The sequence below is a fragment of the Aedes albopictus genome, chromosome 3 (genome assembly GCF_035046485.1).
Source record: "Aedes albopictus strain Foshan chromosome 3, AalbF5, whole genome shotgun sequence".
NCBI lineage: Eukaryota > Metazoa > Arthropoda > Insecta > Diptera > Culicidae > Aedes > Aedes albopictus.
In genome coordinates, this window is record NC_085138.1 from 215,798,304 (window position 1) to 215,813,060 (window position 14,757).

The following is a 14,757-nucleotide window of genomic DNA, read 5'->3' on the forward strand; positions in this document are numbered from 1 at the left end:
TGTCAGTGATCAATGTTTATTTGTGTTGAAAATACCCTTACTTACTAAATCTGGGGTCTCTGATTTCAAATACGTTATCCAAATTCCAAGTTATGTACTTTGTGAGTTATATTCAGATTAAAACCTTCTTAAACGCAAATAACACCTGAAGGAAGGCAATGGCTTAAGGATTTGTTAGTCAATTTCAAATAAGGCACCACCCACAAATTACGTAACGCTGTAGAGGGAGGGGGAGTGATGTTGATATTCAAACTCATTTTTTCATAAACTGGATGTCATTTGGTAGTTCAACAGTAACAGCTTACGAAAAACTTTTCGTTGGATTGTCTAAATACGCTCTATTAACACGCATGTGCAATACTGTTATAGAAATGAATATGCCGAATTATTATCTTGTTATAACAGTGCAAATGACACAAACTTAAATTAAATCGATTATTAATAATAGTCACGTCCAATATTCCCTTACCAACAAAATAATTGTTTTACAAGTCTTGAGCAACAAATGAATAAACTGAATAATTTCCGCATTTTCTCCTTCACCGCAGCAAGTGAGAGCGAATGGTCTCGAGTCACTTTGCTTCACGAGCCAACCGATAGATGAGGAACAGCGGTCGTTGTTCATTGGGTTTCTCTTTGCTCCCTTTGAGTGTTCGTTTGTAGTAGTGGCTGCCGCTTAGCCGCTGATAACAACTGTCAATAGGACCTTTAGACATGTTTGGCCTGAACTATCGTATTTTTTATATTCAATCAGATTCAAGAGCTGTCCATCGAAATTCATACTTGACCTATATGACTTACCTTGATCCCTCCGTTTATACATGCCCGGTTGGTGCAACTGAACTTTTGCATGGCATTTCGTAGCGGCGCAGTATCAAAACGTCCGAAGCCATAATGTTCCAGGATTTTATAGCGCGTTTTTCAGTGGCATAATGTCTAAACGTGTAGATACGCTACGCAGTCCAAGGCAAGAAGGCTCATGAGATATTATGACGCATCCGAACTTTTGAACATTGTTTCGCATAATAAACGACTCAACGACCGGTACAGTACTGCGCATTTCGCCGTGAATCCACCCGCAAATTAAATTGCAATTCTAAATAGATGTGTTTTAGGTTAAATCGATTTGGTGTCTTCTACATACGTTGTTCGCAAATAAATTAAGGACTACAGCGCAGGGAACAGCGAAACGGTTTCTTGCAGTCGCGCACATCTTTTTGCAATTGCGATCAAATTTGCGGGCAAATTTTTCACAACGCTTTTTGAATTAGTACATGGATTTTTCGGCATAAAATACTACTTGATTAATATCAATTTCACATGAATTTTTATTTTCAGTAATATCTTTTCCTATATAAATATCAACACAGTTCTTGTTATTATCCTTACTACATGCTTATTGCATTTGTATGCTCAACATGCAAACGTTCGATCGTGCATCTTTTTCGTATTTACAACTTTTTACATATAATACACATTTGATGTATTCCGAGCTGATCATACAATTGGTTTCCTCGCTAATTATTTTCTCGTAAGTATTGTCAAAAGAGAATCATTCAAACAGATTTTACAAAATTACATGGTTCTACCGCAGACTAACAGAGTTAACGGCAAAATAGGAATGCAGATAGTGAAACCTCATTCTTCAAGTAGCCCATCACATGACTAACGTGTCAAGTGGTGAGAAATTCTGACATCCTTCACGTTTTGTTTACTAGGGACATTCCTAAGAAATAAAATAGTAGTGTTGCGTAAAAAAGCGTTAGATATTCATTGAAAAATGATACCTTCGAATTTCCCATAGAATACTAAGCTGCAAAGGAGTAGCTATTCCAGTATTTAGATGAAGTATAACTAAAAGAAGCCGAAAAGTAAATACTGTATCATATTTTTTAAAGATCTTTTTCACAACTTCTTTCAATAAATTAAAACATATTATAATTTTCCTTTCATTATGTGAAATATTAAATTAGGAAGAGTTCATCTTTGGTTTTAAAGTTTCTAAAAGTTATCTGGATTTCATTGAAAGTTAGTATAAATACGCTAACAACTGTTTGTCTGTGGATCAACTTTAAAAAATGCTTCAATGAATCATTCCTAGTAACAAAAAAAAAACTCATGTACAATTCAAGGGGAATGACATATCCTTTTCTAACCGGGATATCCGCTGTTATTAGTTTCTAACCGTCTCTAACCGCTGCTATCTGAGCAGCAGTTAGACGCGGTTATCGACGGTTAGAAACTGATAAATGCGGATTTTTCCGGTTAGCAAAAGAAGTGTCATTCCCCCTGGTACAATTGCGTAAGTTTGTAACTGCTGGATCAAAGTTTGGCAATTTCTGGTAGAATAAAACTCTTACAATCGCTATGAGTTTGTGCTGATTCTCCTCTAAATAGCATAGTCATTATATATACCTAACATGTTATTTCCAAAATATGTGGGTACTGAGCAAGGTACTGAGTGATTCAATAACAAATAAAATAAATACACTGCCATATGAAGCTGTGGATCAGAATATTTTTGACATTCCAGTTGATTGTATCATCTATTAGAGGAGTTTTTGGATTCATATAATACATCTTCTACGACCAATGTTGTATTAATTAAGTTATCTGGCACTTGCCTTTTCAATAATTTACATTTTAAGTAAATAGTTTATAAAATTCCAGGCATGTCTGAAAGGAAAAAAATGAGAAGAATAACAAAATGTGGGTTTGAGGATGTTTGTTATCTACTAATATAAAATACATAGTTTAATCTTATTGTTAAAATAGTATTTTTTTTATTTTGAGGAGAAAACTTGAAGCTTTTAAACTAACTTTAAATTATTACAATATAACTAATAATACTGATAAATTCATTTGCCTTTCAGTGTCGATGACTATTGAATGTGAAATCAAATAGGGTATGTGTGCCATCAGTTATCTCACGCTCCCATACTCTTCCAATTCATTAACAAGCGATTACGGCACCGGGCACGGTAAAGGCTGGGTACAGATCCCATTGTGATCCACTAGCCTGTGTCCAACAACTACTATCCCTACCTCATCGTGGTACCGGCTGGAAACTACGAGCAACCTTAGGGAATATCGGGTAACCAACCCCTGTGGGAACTTTGGTCGTAGGCTGACAGAGAAGGGTGGGTTTGCTTCTGCAAACCTGAGCGTCTGTTCTCCAGCAGGAGCGGCTAACAACAGCGTCTGATCCCCATGTTCGGGGCAGCTGATCAACGTCCGTGTGCCAGGGAAGGACTCTGAGCTCAACTTGCACTATGGTCTTCCGGAAAGTAGGGGGTTGCTGTCAGTCCCTACGAGCCAACCGTAAAATCATTGTAACGGGAAATTAGCCTGCGATCTACTGAAGGACCGCTGGTTCGGCATCGTAGCGCTACAGGAGGTGTGTTGGATAGGATCCATGGTTCGAACGTTTAGAGTAGACGTGTGCGCCGCCGCGCCGCGCCGCCGTCGCCGACGATTTTTCCACGCCGCCGCCGCCAGTCTAACTGACCCGGCGCGCCGCTGTTCATATTTTTCCACGCCGCCGAACAAAATTTCCCACGCCGATGAGAAAACGACAAAGATTTTTTTCTCGCCAACATTTTTCAAATCACCTATTTAAACCTGATAGCCATTTTTAAACAGTTTCTATTGTTTTTTTCTTCTGCATATTAGGTGTATTTTTCTATTTTTCTAAGTTCTTCTTGTTTATCTTTCGTAACATTTTTATGTTATTTACTTTAGTGATTTCTAACAACAATAATTTGAAGATCCTCACTTATTCTATTTTAAATACAAAGCCAGTCTCTTTTGTAAACCATGACGAATTATCAACAAAATTCTTGGAGGTGATCTAATTAGGTTCACAAAGAGATCCTCCATCCTCCTACATATTCTTTGTTTATCTCTTGGAAGATTTTTTTGGCAATTTACGAATGACATTCTTGAAGGCATATATTCCATGCAATCATCAGAAATTCCTTTAGAGGACCTTTCAGAAATTTCACCATGAGTTCTTCTGAAAAACTCCATGCTTAAGAAACTCCCCCATGTGTTATTTCAGAAATTTCTCCAGGGATTCCTTCAGAAAACCATCCATGGATTCCTAACATTTTAACAGCGTTTTATAATCTAATGTTCCTTCAGAAATATTTTTAGAGATGTTTGAACTTTCTCTATAAATTTTCCAAATAATTTCTATGAAGAACCTCCTGAAATGGCACCATTGATTTATTCGAAATTACATAGATAAGATCAGGCAAAAATGTCCATTTTCAACACCTCCCCTCTCCCTTCAATAGCACACTTTTTGTCTAGGACTCCTCTGAAATTATCACATTCTTGAGAACCCCTCGCTCCTCAAAGGGAGGCGTAACTTATGGATGTTCGTCCTTCAGAAATAACTCCAGAAAATATATTTACACAGTTATCTCAGGGTTCTTTCAGAAATTCCTCTATCGGATACTCCGAAAAATCTTTTAGGGCTTCTTCTATAAATTTCTTTATGGAGTGTCTCTTGGACATTCTTCAGAAGTTCTTCCATGATTTTCTTTTGTGATTCCAGTAGATATTCTTTCAGTGATTTCTGAAAAAAAATCATATAGTTCATGAGTTACTCCGGGTATTCCTTCACGTATTTCACCAGTGATCCCTCCTGAAATTCTTCCAAGGATATCACTAAGATTCTTTAAGAAATTAAGAAATATCTTCATTAAAAATTCGTAAAAAGTTTTAAACAAGGTTTTAAATGTATTTCTATGGAAATTTCTGGGAACCTGTACAGAAGTTAGAATATTTCTCCAGACATTCTTTCAGAGGTTATTTCAAAACTATGTTCATGAATTCCTTCGGAAATTCTTTCCGAACTTCTTCCATGAATTTTGTTTAAAGATTTGTCTTGGATTTTTTCTAAATATTTATTTATAAATCCTTGTAGGAATTCCACTAACGATTTCTGAGGGAGAGCTTCCAGAAATTTCTTTAGCAACTCTTTCTAAAATTATTTCAGAAACTTCCTTTCACATAATTTTCAGGAATTAAATAAACAATTTATTCAAAAATTCCTCCAAAGATTCATTCAGAAATTCCTCCATGGATTCCATCTAAAGCCTAGTAAAGAATTCCATCTGAAATATCACTTAAGACTTCTTTAGTAGTTTAATGATTTTTCATAAATGTCAGTAAGATATTACCTCAGAGATTTTTCAATGATTTTCTTCCAAGGAATCCCTTGGAAAATATCGTCAGGGGTTACCGAAGAAATGCTTAGAATGTTGCTCTATGGAATGCCTCCTGCGGGTCATTCAGAAATTTTTGCTGGGATTCCTTTAGAAATTCCTCCGGGAATTCTTTGAGATATTACTCAACAGATATTTGCAAGAGTATTTTATGAAATTACATAAAACATAGGAGTTATTCTTGGAGAGTTTTCTGAAAGAATTTCGTGATGAAATTTAATTTAATTTAATTTAATTGAAACAATTTCAGAAAGAGTCATTGAAGGAGCTCCTGGAAAAGTCTTTAGATTCACCACAAAAGTTCAGTTAATTGGACGCAGTGGTTTGATTTCCCCAACAGGGTAAGGGCTGATTCAAATATGACGTCCATCATGTTTCAGGATTTTTAGACCCCCCCCTCCCCCTTTTTCAAGCTTTTTCGTATACCTAATACATGGAGTATCACACTTTCTCAGACCCCCTCCCCCCTAAACGATGGACGTTATATTAAAATGATCCCTAAGAAAAAAAAACTCCTGAAATGATTTAGGAATTTCTGAATCGAATCATGAAGAAGTTTCTGGAGGAATCCTTGAAAACAATTCATCGGGAATTCGTGCAGAAACTGCAGACAAAGGTACTAAAAGAATTCTCGAATTAATCCCCTTATGAATTGTTGAAGGATATTTTTGAACAAACCCTGGAAGAACTTCTGGACATCCTTCTGGATTCTTGAAAAAAATTCTTGCATAGTGTCTGCATGATACTAGTGGATAAAACTCGCTGATACAATTTCCCTAGAAGAACTTGTGAAATATTCATAAAGGAATCGCATAAAGAAATATCCTGGGAAACTAGAGAATGCTGTGCAGTAATTCCAAGAAGAGATATTCTTGAGATAATGTCAAGAAATAAATACTGAAATAATTTCTTAAGGAATTCCTGGAAGAATCTTTGGAAGATTTTTTTAAGGGTCGCCGGAAAAAAATGCTGAAAAAATCCATGAAGAAAGGTTTATATAAATCTCTAGAGAAGTTTGCAATCTCAAACGTGGAGGAATATCTGAGGATCTTTCAGGAAGCCCCGTGGAGGAACTTTCAGATAAATCTATAGAGAGTTTTTCTGGAGGAATTCCTGAAGAAACGCATGAAAGAATCCTTCGAGGAATTCCTGAAAAGAATCCTTAAAGAACTCCAAAAAACATATTTTACCTTGACAGTACTGATTTAAAATGAGTTTTAGGAGAAAAAAATATCCCAAGTAAAGTGCGACGTTGTGAATTTCTATCGAGAGGCATTCATTTCATTTATTTAGTTCACATCAAATTCATGATAATACTGAATCAACAATTTGCCGCCATAATACTCGATTTGCAGCTGCAGCTCTCCATCCTCGGTCACGCCCAACACTCGCCAGATCACGCTCCACCTGGTCCGCCCATCGTGCTCTCTGCGCTCCACGCCTTCTTGTACCAACCGGATGGTTAGCAAACACCAGCTTTGCAGGGTTGTTGTCCGGCATTCTTGCAACATGCCCTGCCCACCGTATCCTTCCAGCTTTGGCCACTTTCTGGATACTGTGTTCGCCGTAAAGTGCAGCGAGCTCGTGGTTCATCCTTCTCCGCCACACACCGTTCTCCTGCACACCGCCGAAGATCGTCCTTAGCACCCGTCGCTCGAAAACTCCGAGTGCTTGCAGGTCCTCCTCGAGCATCGTCCATGTCTCGTGTCCGTAGAGAACCACCGGTCTTATTAACGTCTTGTACATGGTACATTTGGTGCGGGGGTGAATCTTTTTTGACCGCAGTTTCTTCTGGAGCCCATAGTAGGCACGACTTCCACTGATGATGCGCCTTCGTATTTCACGGCTCACGTTATTGTCAGCCGTTAGCAAGGAACCGAGGTAGACGAATTCTTCTACCACCTCGAAAGTATCCCCGTCTATCGTAACATTGCTGCCAAGGCTTGTCCTGTCTCGCTCAGTCCCACCTACCAGCATGTACTTTGTCTTAGCCGCATTCACCACCAGTCCGACCTTTGTTGCTTCACGTTTCAGGCGGGTGTACTGTTCTGCCACCGTTCCAAATGTTCTGGCTATAATATCCATGTCATCCGCAAAACAGACAAATTGGCTGGATTTCGTGAAGATCGTACCTCGGCTGTTGAGCCCGGCTCGTCGCATAACACCTTCCAGGGCGATGTTGAATAGTAGGCAGGAAAGTCCATCACCTTGTCGTAGTCCCCGTCGAGATTCAAATGAACTGGATAGCTCACCCGAAATCCTTACGCTGTTCTGCACACCGTCCATCGTTGCTCTTATCAGTCTAGTCAGCTTCCCGGGAAAGCTGTTCTCGTCCATAATTTTCCATAGCTCTGTGCGGTCGATACTGTCGTATGCCGCTTTGAAGTCGATGAACAGGTGATGCGTTGGGACCTGGTATTCACGGCATTTCTGGAGGATTTGCCGTACGGTGAAGATCTGGTCCGTTGTCGACCAAGCCGTCGATGAAACCGGCTTGGTAACTTCCCACGAACTTATTTACTTTAGGTGAAAGACGACGGAAGATGATCTGGGATAGCACTTTGTAGGCGGCATTCAAAACGGTGATCGCTCGAAAGTTCTCACACATTAACTTGTCGCCTTTCTTGTGGATGGGACAGATTATCCCTTCCTTCCACTCCTCCGGTAGCTGTTCGGTTTCCCAGATCTTGACTACTAACTGGTGCAGACAGGTGGCCAACTTTTCCGGGCCCATCTTGATGAGTTCTGCTGCGATACCGTCCTTACCAGCCGCTTTGTTGTTTTTGAGCTGGTGGATGGCACCCTTAACTTCCCTCAGCGTGGGAGTTGGTTCGTTCCCGTCCTCTGCTGCACCAACATAGTCATTTCCTCCGCTGCCTTGGTCCTCCGTGCCTACATTCTCTTCGCCATTCAGGTGCTCGTCGAAGTGCTGCTTCCACCTTTCGATTACCTCACGTTTGTCCGTCAGGAGGCTCCCTTCCTTATCCCTGCATATTTCGGCTTGCGGCACGTAGCCTTTGCGGGATGCGTTGAGCTTCTGGTAGAACTTGCGTGTTTCCTGTGAACGGCACAGCAGTTCCATTTCCTCGCACTCCGCTTCTTCCAGGCGGCGCTTTTTCTCCCGGAAGAGACGGGTCTGCTGCTTCCGCTTCTGTCTGTATCGCTCCACATTCTGTCGGGTTCCATGCTGCAGCATTACCGCCCGCGCTGCATCCTTCTCCTCCAGAACCGCTCTGCACTCCTCGTCGAACCAATCGTTTCGTCGACTCCGTTCTACGTACCCGATTGTGCTCTCGGCTGCGTTGTTGATGGCTGCTTTCACTGTACTCCAGCAGTCCTCTAAAGGGGCCACATCGAGCACACCCTCGTCCGGCAACGCTGCCTCGAGATTCTGCGCGTATGCGGTGGCGACATCCGGTTGCTTCAGTCGCTCTAGATCGTACCGGGGCGGCCGCCGGTAATGTACGTTGTTTATAACGGAGAGTTTTGGGCGCAGTTTAACCATCACCAGGTAGTGATCGGAGTCGATATTAGCGCCACGATAGGTCCTGACGTCGATAATGTCGGAGAAGTGCCGTCCATCAATCAGAACGTGGTCGATTTGCGATTCCGTTTGTTGTGGTGATCTCCAGGTGTAACGATACGGGAGGCTGTGCTGGAAGAAGGTGCTACGAATGGCCATGTTCTTGGAGGCGGCGAAATCGATGAGGCGTAGGCCATTTTCGTTCGTCAGCTGGTGGGCGCTGAACTTTCCAATCGTCGGTCTGAATTCCTCCTCCTGAGCCTACCTGAGCGTTTAGATCCCCTATGATGATCTTGACGTCGTGGTTTGGGCAGCGGTCGTACTCGCGTTCGAGCTGCGCGTAAAATGCGTCTTTGTCATCATCAGTGCTTCCGGAGTGAGGGCTGTGCACGTTTATTATGCTAATGTTGAAGAATCGGCCCTTGATCCTCAACCTGCACATTCTTTCGTCGATCGGCCACCAACCGATCACGCGCCTCTGCATGTCGCCCATCACTATAAAAGCTGTTCCCAGCTCACGTGTGTTGCCGCAACTCTGGTAGATGGTATGATTACCTCTAAACGTTCGCACCATAGATCCTGTCCAACACACCTCCTGCAGCGCTACGATTCCGAACCCGCGGTCCTTCAGTATATCGGCGAGTATGCGGGTGCTCCCGATGAAGTTGAGAGATCTGCAGTTCCACGTACCGAGCTTCCAATCGCAAGTCCCTTTTCGTCGCTGTGGTCGTCGCCATTGGTATCGGTTCGCATTCTTCTCTTGTTGATTTTCCGGTGCTAGTCTTTTTTACGGCTGGCTCGCAGGGCCTGACACCAACCCACTAACCCAGGGAGCTGGGCTTACCTTCCCGGAAGCTACGGGTTCTGCATTGGCATTTCCTCCAACTACAGTGCTAAATAGCTAGGCTCGAGCGCCAGTCTTCGCCAGGGGTGGTGTTTTTAATGGGCGCCCAGGAGATAATATTTTACCTGAGCTTCCACCCCCTTCTATCGAGAGGCATCCTTTATAAATTTCCTGGTAAACATGCTCAAGGATTCTCTCTAAAATGTATAGCATAACTCTTGCAAGGATAGTTTTTTTTATTGAAATATGAATAACAGATGAAAATTTTACTTACGTACAGGAAACAAAAAAGATTTTTTATAGGACAGATCGGTGAAGTACTAGATTCGTAGTAATGAGTTGAATTTTAGTATGATGAGAAGGTCAATTCTCCGTTTCTGCAACGGAATGGTGCAAATAGCGTGGGTATTATGATTCCTTTTGGGTGGGTATTATGAAACTTTTGGCAACAGTGTTGTTGTTTTCTCAATTTCTTGCAACATAAACAATATATGTAGTTATCTAAAGTTTTGCTCAAACAGCAGCATCAAATTAGGCAAGGAATCATAATTCCCACGCTTTTTGCACCATTTCTCTGCAGAAACGGATAACTGACCTTCTCACCATACAAAAATCAGCTCATTACTACAAATCTAGTACTACACAGAACGTGCCCCATTATCGTTTTTTTTTTTTGCATTTTACTAAAAAAATATGGTCACGCCGATTACGCCGCCGCCGCCGCCGCCGAATAGGGCGAACGGCGTGGCGCCGGCGTCGCCGCCACCGCTGCCTCAAATTACTATAAACGCCGCCGCCGGTGAATACTGCTTCGGCGCACACGTCTAGTTTAGAGGTAATCATACCATCTACCAGAGCTGCGGCAATACACGCGAGCTGGGAACAGCTTTCATTGTGATAGGTGATGTGCAGAGGCGCGTGATCGGTTCGTGGCCGATCGACGAAAGAATGTGTAGGTTGAGGATCAAGGGCCGATTCTTCAACTTCAGCATAATAAACGTGCACAGCCCACACTCCGGAAGCACTGATGATGTCAAGGACGCATTTTACGCGCAGCTCAAACGCGGGTACGACCGCTGCCCAAGCCACGACGTGAAGATCATCATAGGAGATATAAACGCTCAGGTAAGCGACGGTACCGGCCACCGCCACGGTACAATCTTGAGCGACTTAAACAACCGGATGTCGCCTCATAATACGCGCAGAATCTCGAGGCCGCATTGCCACACGATGGCGAGCTCGAAGAGGCTCCTCTAGAGGACTGCTGGAGTACAATGAAAGCAGCCATTAACGACGCAGCCGAGAGCACCATCGGGTACGTGGAACGGAATCGACGGAACGAACGGTTCAACGAAGAGTGCAGAAAGGTTTTGAAGGGGAAGAACACAACGCGGGACTCGACAGAACGTGAAAAGTTACAAACAGAAGCGGAAACAGCAGACCCGCCTCTTTCGGGAGAAAAAGCGCCGCCTGGAAGAAACGGAGTGTGAAGAAATGGAACTGCCGTGCCGTTCCCAAGTAACACGAAAGCTCTACCAGAAGCTCAACGCATTCCGCAACGGCTTCGTGCCGCGAGCTGAAATGTGCAGGGATGAGGACCACTGGCGTAGACACGGGGAGGAGAGGTGGTTAGGGTTAACCCCCCCCCCCCCCCCCCTCCAGAGCCATAAGTTGTGGAACAAATTTTCAGTATAAAGAGCTTTGCTCACGCTCAAACTGCTACACACATCGTATGTATATCAGTTACTCACTATGGAGCATCGCAGCAAAACGAGAAGAATGTGTGAAAAAATGTGTAAGTCATGCTCACGCCGTGAGCTGACGACCAGTTACAAATTTTTGTGCTCCCGACTTGTGTTTACAAACGCTTTAAAATGAGAGCGTTTGTCAAAATTTGCAATAAAAAAATAAAAAAAAAGTTTTTTTTTGTGATGATTAAAAGGATGATCCCCAAAAGTAAGTAACCAAATAAAAAATAAATTTAGTTTTTATTTAATTTAGGTGAAAAACTGCATCGCAAACTGCAATACCTAGGTAATGGATGGTAATGGTAATCCAGTCATCCATCCATACACAATACCCGATGCGGAACCGCAACAAGTGCAATGACTTTTGCAATGACAGAATTTGTTTATAATTTTAATATAATGGAATTAAACTTTTAATTAACTGAAGTTTCTGTTTTTTACAACTATGAAAAAATCAATTTAATCAAAATGATTTGCTATCACACATCTTCAGAGCAAGCGAAGCATTCGCATTATGTGTAACAGTTACTCACCTCTGCGTGCTATTTTCAGACTACGAACCTACGAATACAATTGCTCATTACTGTATTCAAAATGTTGTGGGCAACGACCGCGCAGGAACCACAACGACGGAAGCGAATAAACCGGAGCGAAAAGGAATCGGATCACGAATAAAAGATACTCGGCGTAACAAAAGTAAACTCGTTGTATTTCGTTAAGAGTACAAAGTTCGAATGAAAAAGTAAATAGCACTAGCTCGACCGCTGCTCGGTTTTGTTTTTGTTCGATGATGTTGGCAGCAGTTCGATTGTTGAGTTCATGGTGTGTTCGTTGCGAGGAAGTCATTTCGACTCCCCACACTCCTCCTAAATGCGTACCGAGCCGTTACTTGCTCGATAAACCCAGGCACTCTAAGAAACCTCTGAACTTCGCAGCACCCAGGGGCTTCGTAAGTACGTCCGCTGTCATCTTCTCTGAAGGGCAGTAAGCGAGTTTTATCTCCCCACGATCGCACAGGTCCTTGATAAAGTGCTGCTTAGTGTCTATATGTTTAGACCGTTTGTTCGTTTTCTCCAAATTCACGAAGCTCAAACAACTTTGGTTGTCCTCGTGAACTATCGTTGCTCCCTGTTGAGGCTCGCCCAGATCAGTCATCAAACGTCGACACCAGATTAGCTCTTGACACGTCTCAGACAGCGCGAGGTATTCCACCTCCATCGACGACAAACTCACGCTGGTCTGCCGGCGGCTAACCCAAGCGACAGGGCCTCCGCCGAAGAAAATCACGAAGCCTGTAGTCGATTTTCTGCTATCCTGGTCCTCTGCCCAATCCGTATCTGAATAGGCAACCAGTGACCACTCGTTTCCTTGCCCGAACTGTAGCTTGACCTCCTTGGTACCCTTGAGGTACCTGACAACTCGTTTTGCGGCCTTCCAATCCATTTCGCTTGGCTTGCTGACCCTGCGAACTAGTAGCGACACACTGACCGCAACATCAGGCCTCGCGTGGACGGCGATATAAAGGAGCGCACCAACTAGGCTCCTGTACCTGTTTGTATTTTCAGAAGCCTTGCCGTCACCATCCAACTTCAGGTATCCAGGCTCCATTGGCGTTTGAGACGATTTGCAATCACTAAGCCCAAAGTTCTCGATCACCGACTCGATGAAACTGGTCAACCGCAGGCTGTATACTCCTCCTTCACAGATTATCTCGTAGCCCAGAAAATGTTTGGTTGTTCCTAGGTCACAGATGTCTAGATCCTTCCGCAAAGCGTTGAATATCTTCTTGGCGACTTCTTCCTGCAGGCACGAGATTAATATATCATCCACGTAAACGAGCAACAGTACCAAGTCATCATCGCTGCCGCGTACGTAGAGGCAACTATCCGACTGACACTGTCTGAATCCTAGCTTCCAGCAACGTGCAGACTGCTTTAGACCGTAAATACTTCTTTGTAATCTGCAAACCTGCTCTTCCTTTCTGCATACCGCGTACCCTGGAGGTTGGCGCATGTAAATTTCCTCCGTCACGGTTCCATGCAGGTAAGCAGTCCGGACGTCCAAATGTCGACGTCGGAATCCACGCTTGCTCGCCACTGCCAGCAACGCCCGAAGGGTTTCGTGTCGGGTAACCGGTGCGAACACGTCCAAATAATCAACACCGTATCGTTGGTTAAACCCTTGCGCTACCAGGCGCGCCTTATGCTGTACGACTTCTCCATGCTCATTTCATTTTTTAGCTTAAACACCCATCGCGACCCGATGGCTTTCTTCCCTTCCTGCAGCCCGACAAGTTCCTAAGTAGCATTCTGTTTATGTGAGTCCATCTCGGTGTCCATAGCCTGCTTCCACGTCGGAACCTTCAGTGCGCCACGATAATCTGTTGGTTCTCCTTCTGCTGACTTTACCATGCCGACGACGAAATCGTCGAGCTTTTTTGGACGAATTCCTCTTGTCTGCCTATCTTGCCGACGAAGCTCCAACTCCTCCTGATCGGATGCAGGGCCTTCGTTACCAGAAGCGTTCTCCAGTACACTTTCGTTTGCATCATCCCATCCGTCGGAATCGTCGGACATCACTTCCTCGCTTGCATCAACGTGCACCAGCTCGGGATCCTCACGGTTGGTGGAAACGAAAGGGATGTCAATCACGCCGGTTTCGTCGTCATCTAAGCTGCCCTGCTTCAGAGTTACTAGCTGCTCTGACCCGTCGCCAAGTTCAATAAATTTGGCATCTCGGCTGACGGTAGCCTTTACGGTCATCGCAATAGTCGACAAAGGTTAACTTTACTGATTTCTGATCCAGCTTCGAACGTTTGGTTCCAGTAATCTGCACATAGGCGTCGCATCCAAAAACCTTCAAATGACCGAGTTCGGGTTTCCGCCCGGTCCACAGCTCGTATGGGGTCCTGTCAATCACTCGCGAAGGCAGCCGGTTTTGGAGATACGCAGCCGTCAAGACTGCCTCCTCCCAGTACAACTTACTCATGCCGGCGTCTGGCAACATGCAAATAGCCATCTCCTGCAAGGAACGGTTTTTACGTTTGGCTATCCCGTTCTGTTGGGGTGAATAAGGCAAAGTATACTGTGGTCTGATTCCCTCTGCCCTATAGAGTTCGTTCAGTTCCCGGTTAACGTATTCGCCTCCTCCATCAGAGCGTCGTCAAAGGCTTTCTCCCGAAAACATTCTCGACCCAACGTATGTATTCCTTTATTTTACCCGCTGCCTCGTCCTTACTTTTCAGGAGATAAACGACGGTAAATCGACTTTAGTCGTCGATCAACGTCATTATGTAACGGTTCCCCGATGGCGTTTTCGTTTCCATAGGTCCACAGAGGTCTGTGTGGACCAAATCCATTGGACGATCTGCCTTTCTTTCCGTCACCCGTAGGAATGGTTGCCGCGCTA

At 43.6% G+C, this 14,757-nt stretch overlaps 1 protein-coding gene across 1 annotated transcript in view; it reads right to left on the minus strand.

Moving 5' to 3' along the window:
• Positions 1-1,310: 1,310 nt before the first annotated feature.
• The window catches only part of LOC109419429 (LIM/homeobox protein Lhx5), a 314,686-nt gene continuing 301,239 nt past the window's right edge, over positions 1,311-14,757 (minus strand). The window contains exon 7 of the mRNA XM_029877137.2: positions 1,311-2,676. Within this exon, the coding sequence (XP_029732997.1) occupies position 2,676 (1 nt within the window). The 3' untranslated portion in view covers positions 1,311-2,675. The remainder of the gene's footprint in view (positions 2,677-14,757) is intronic.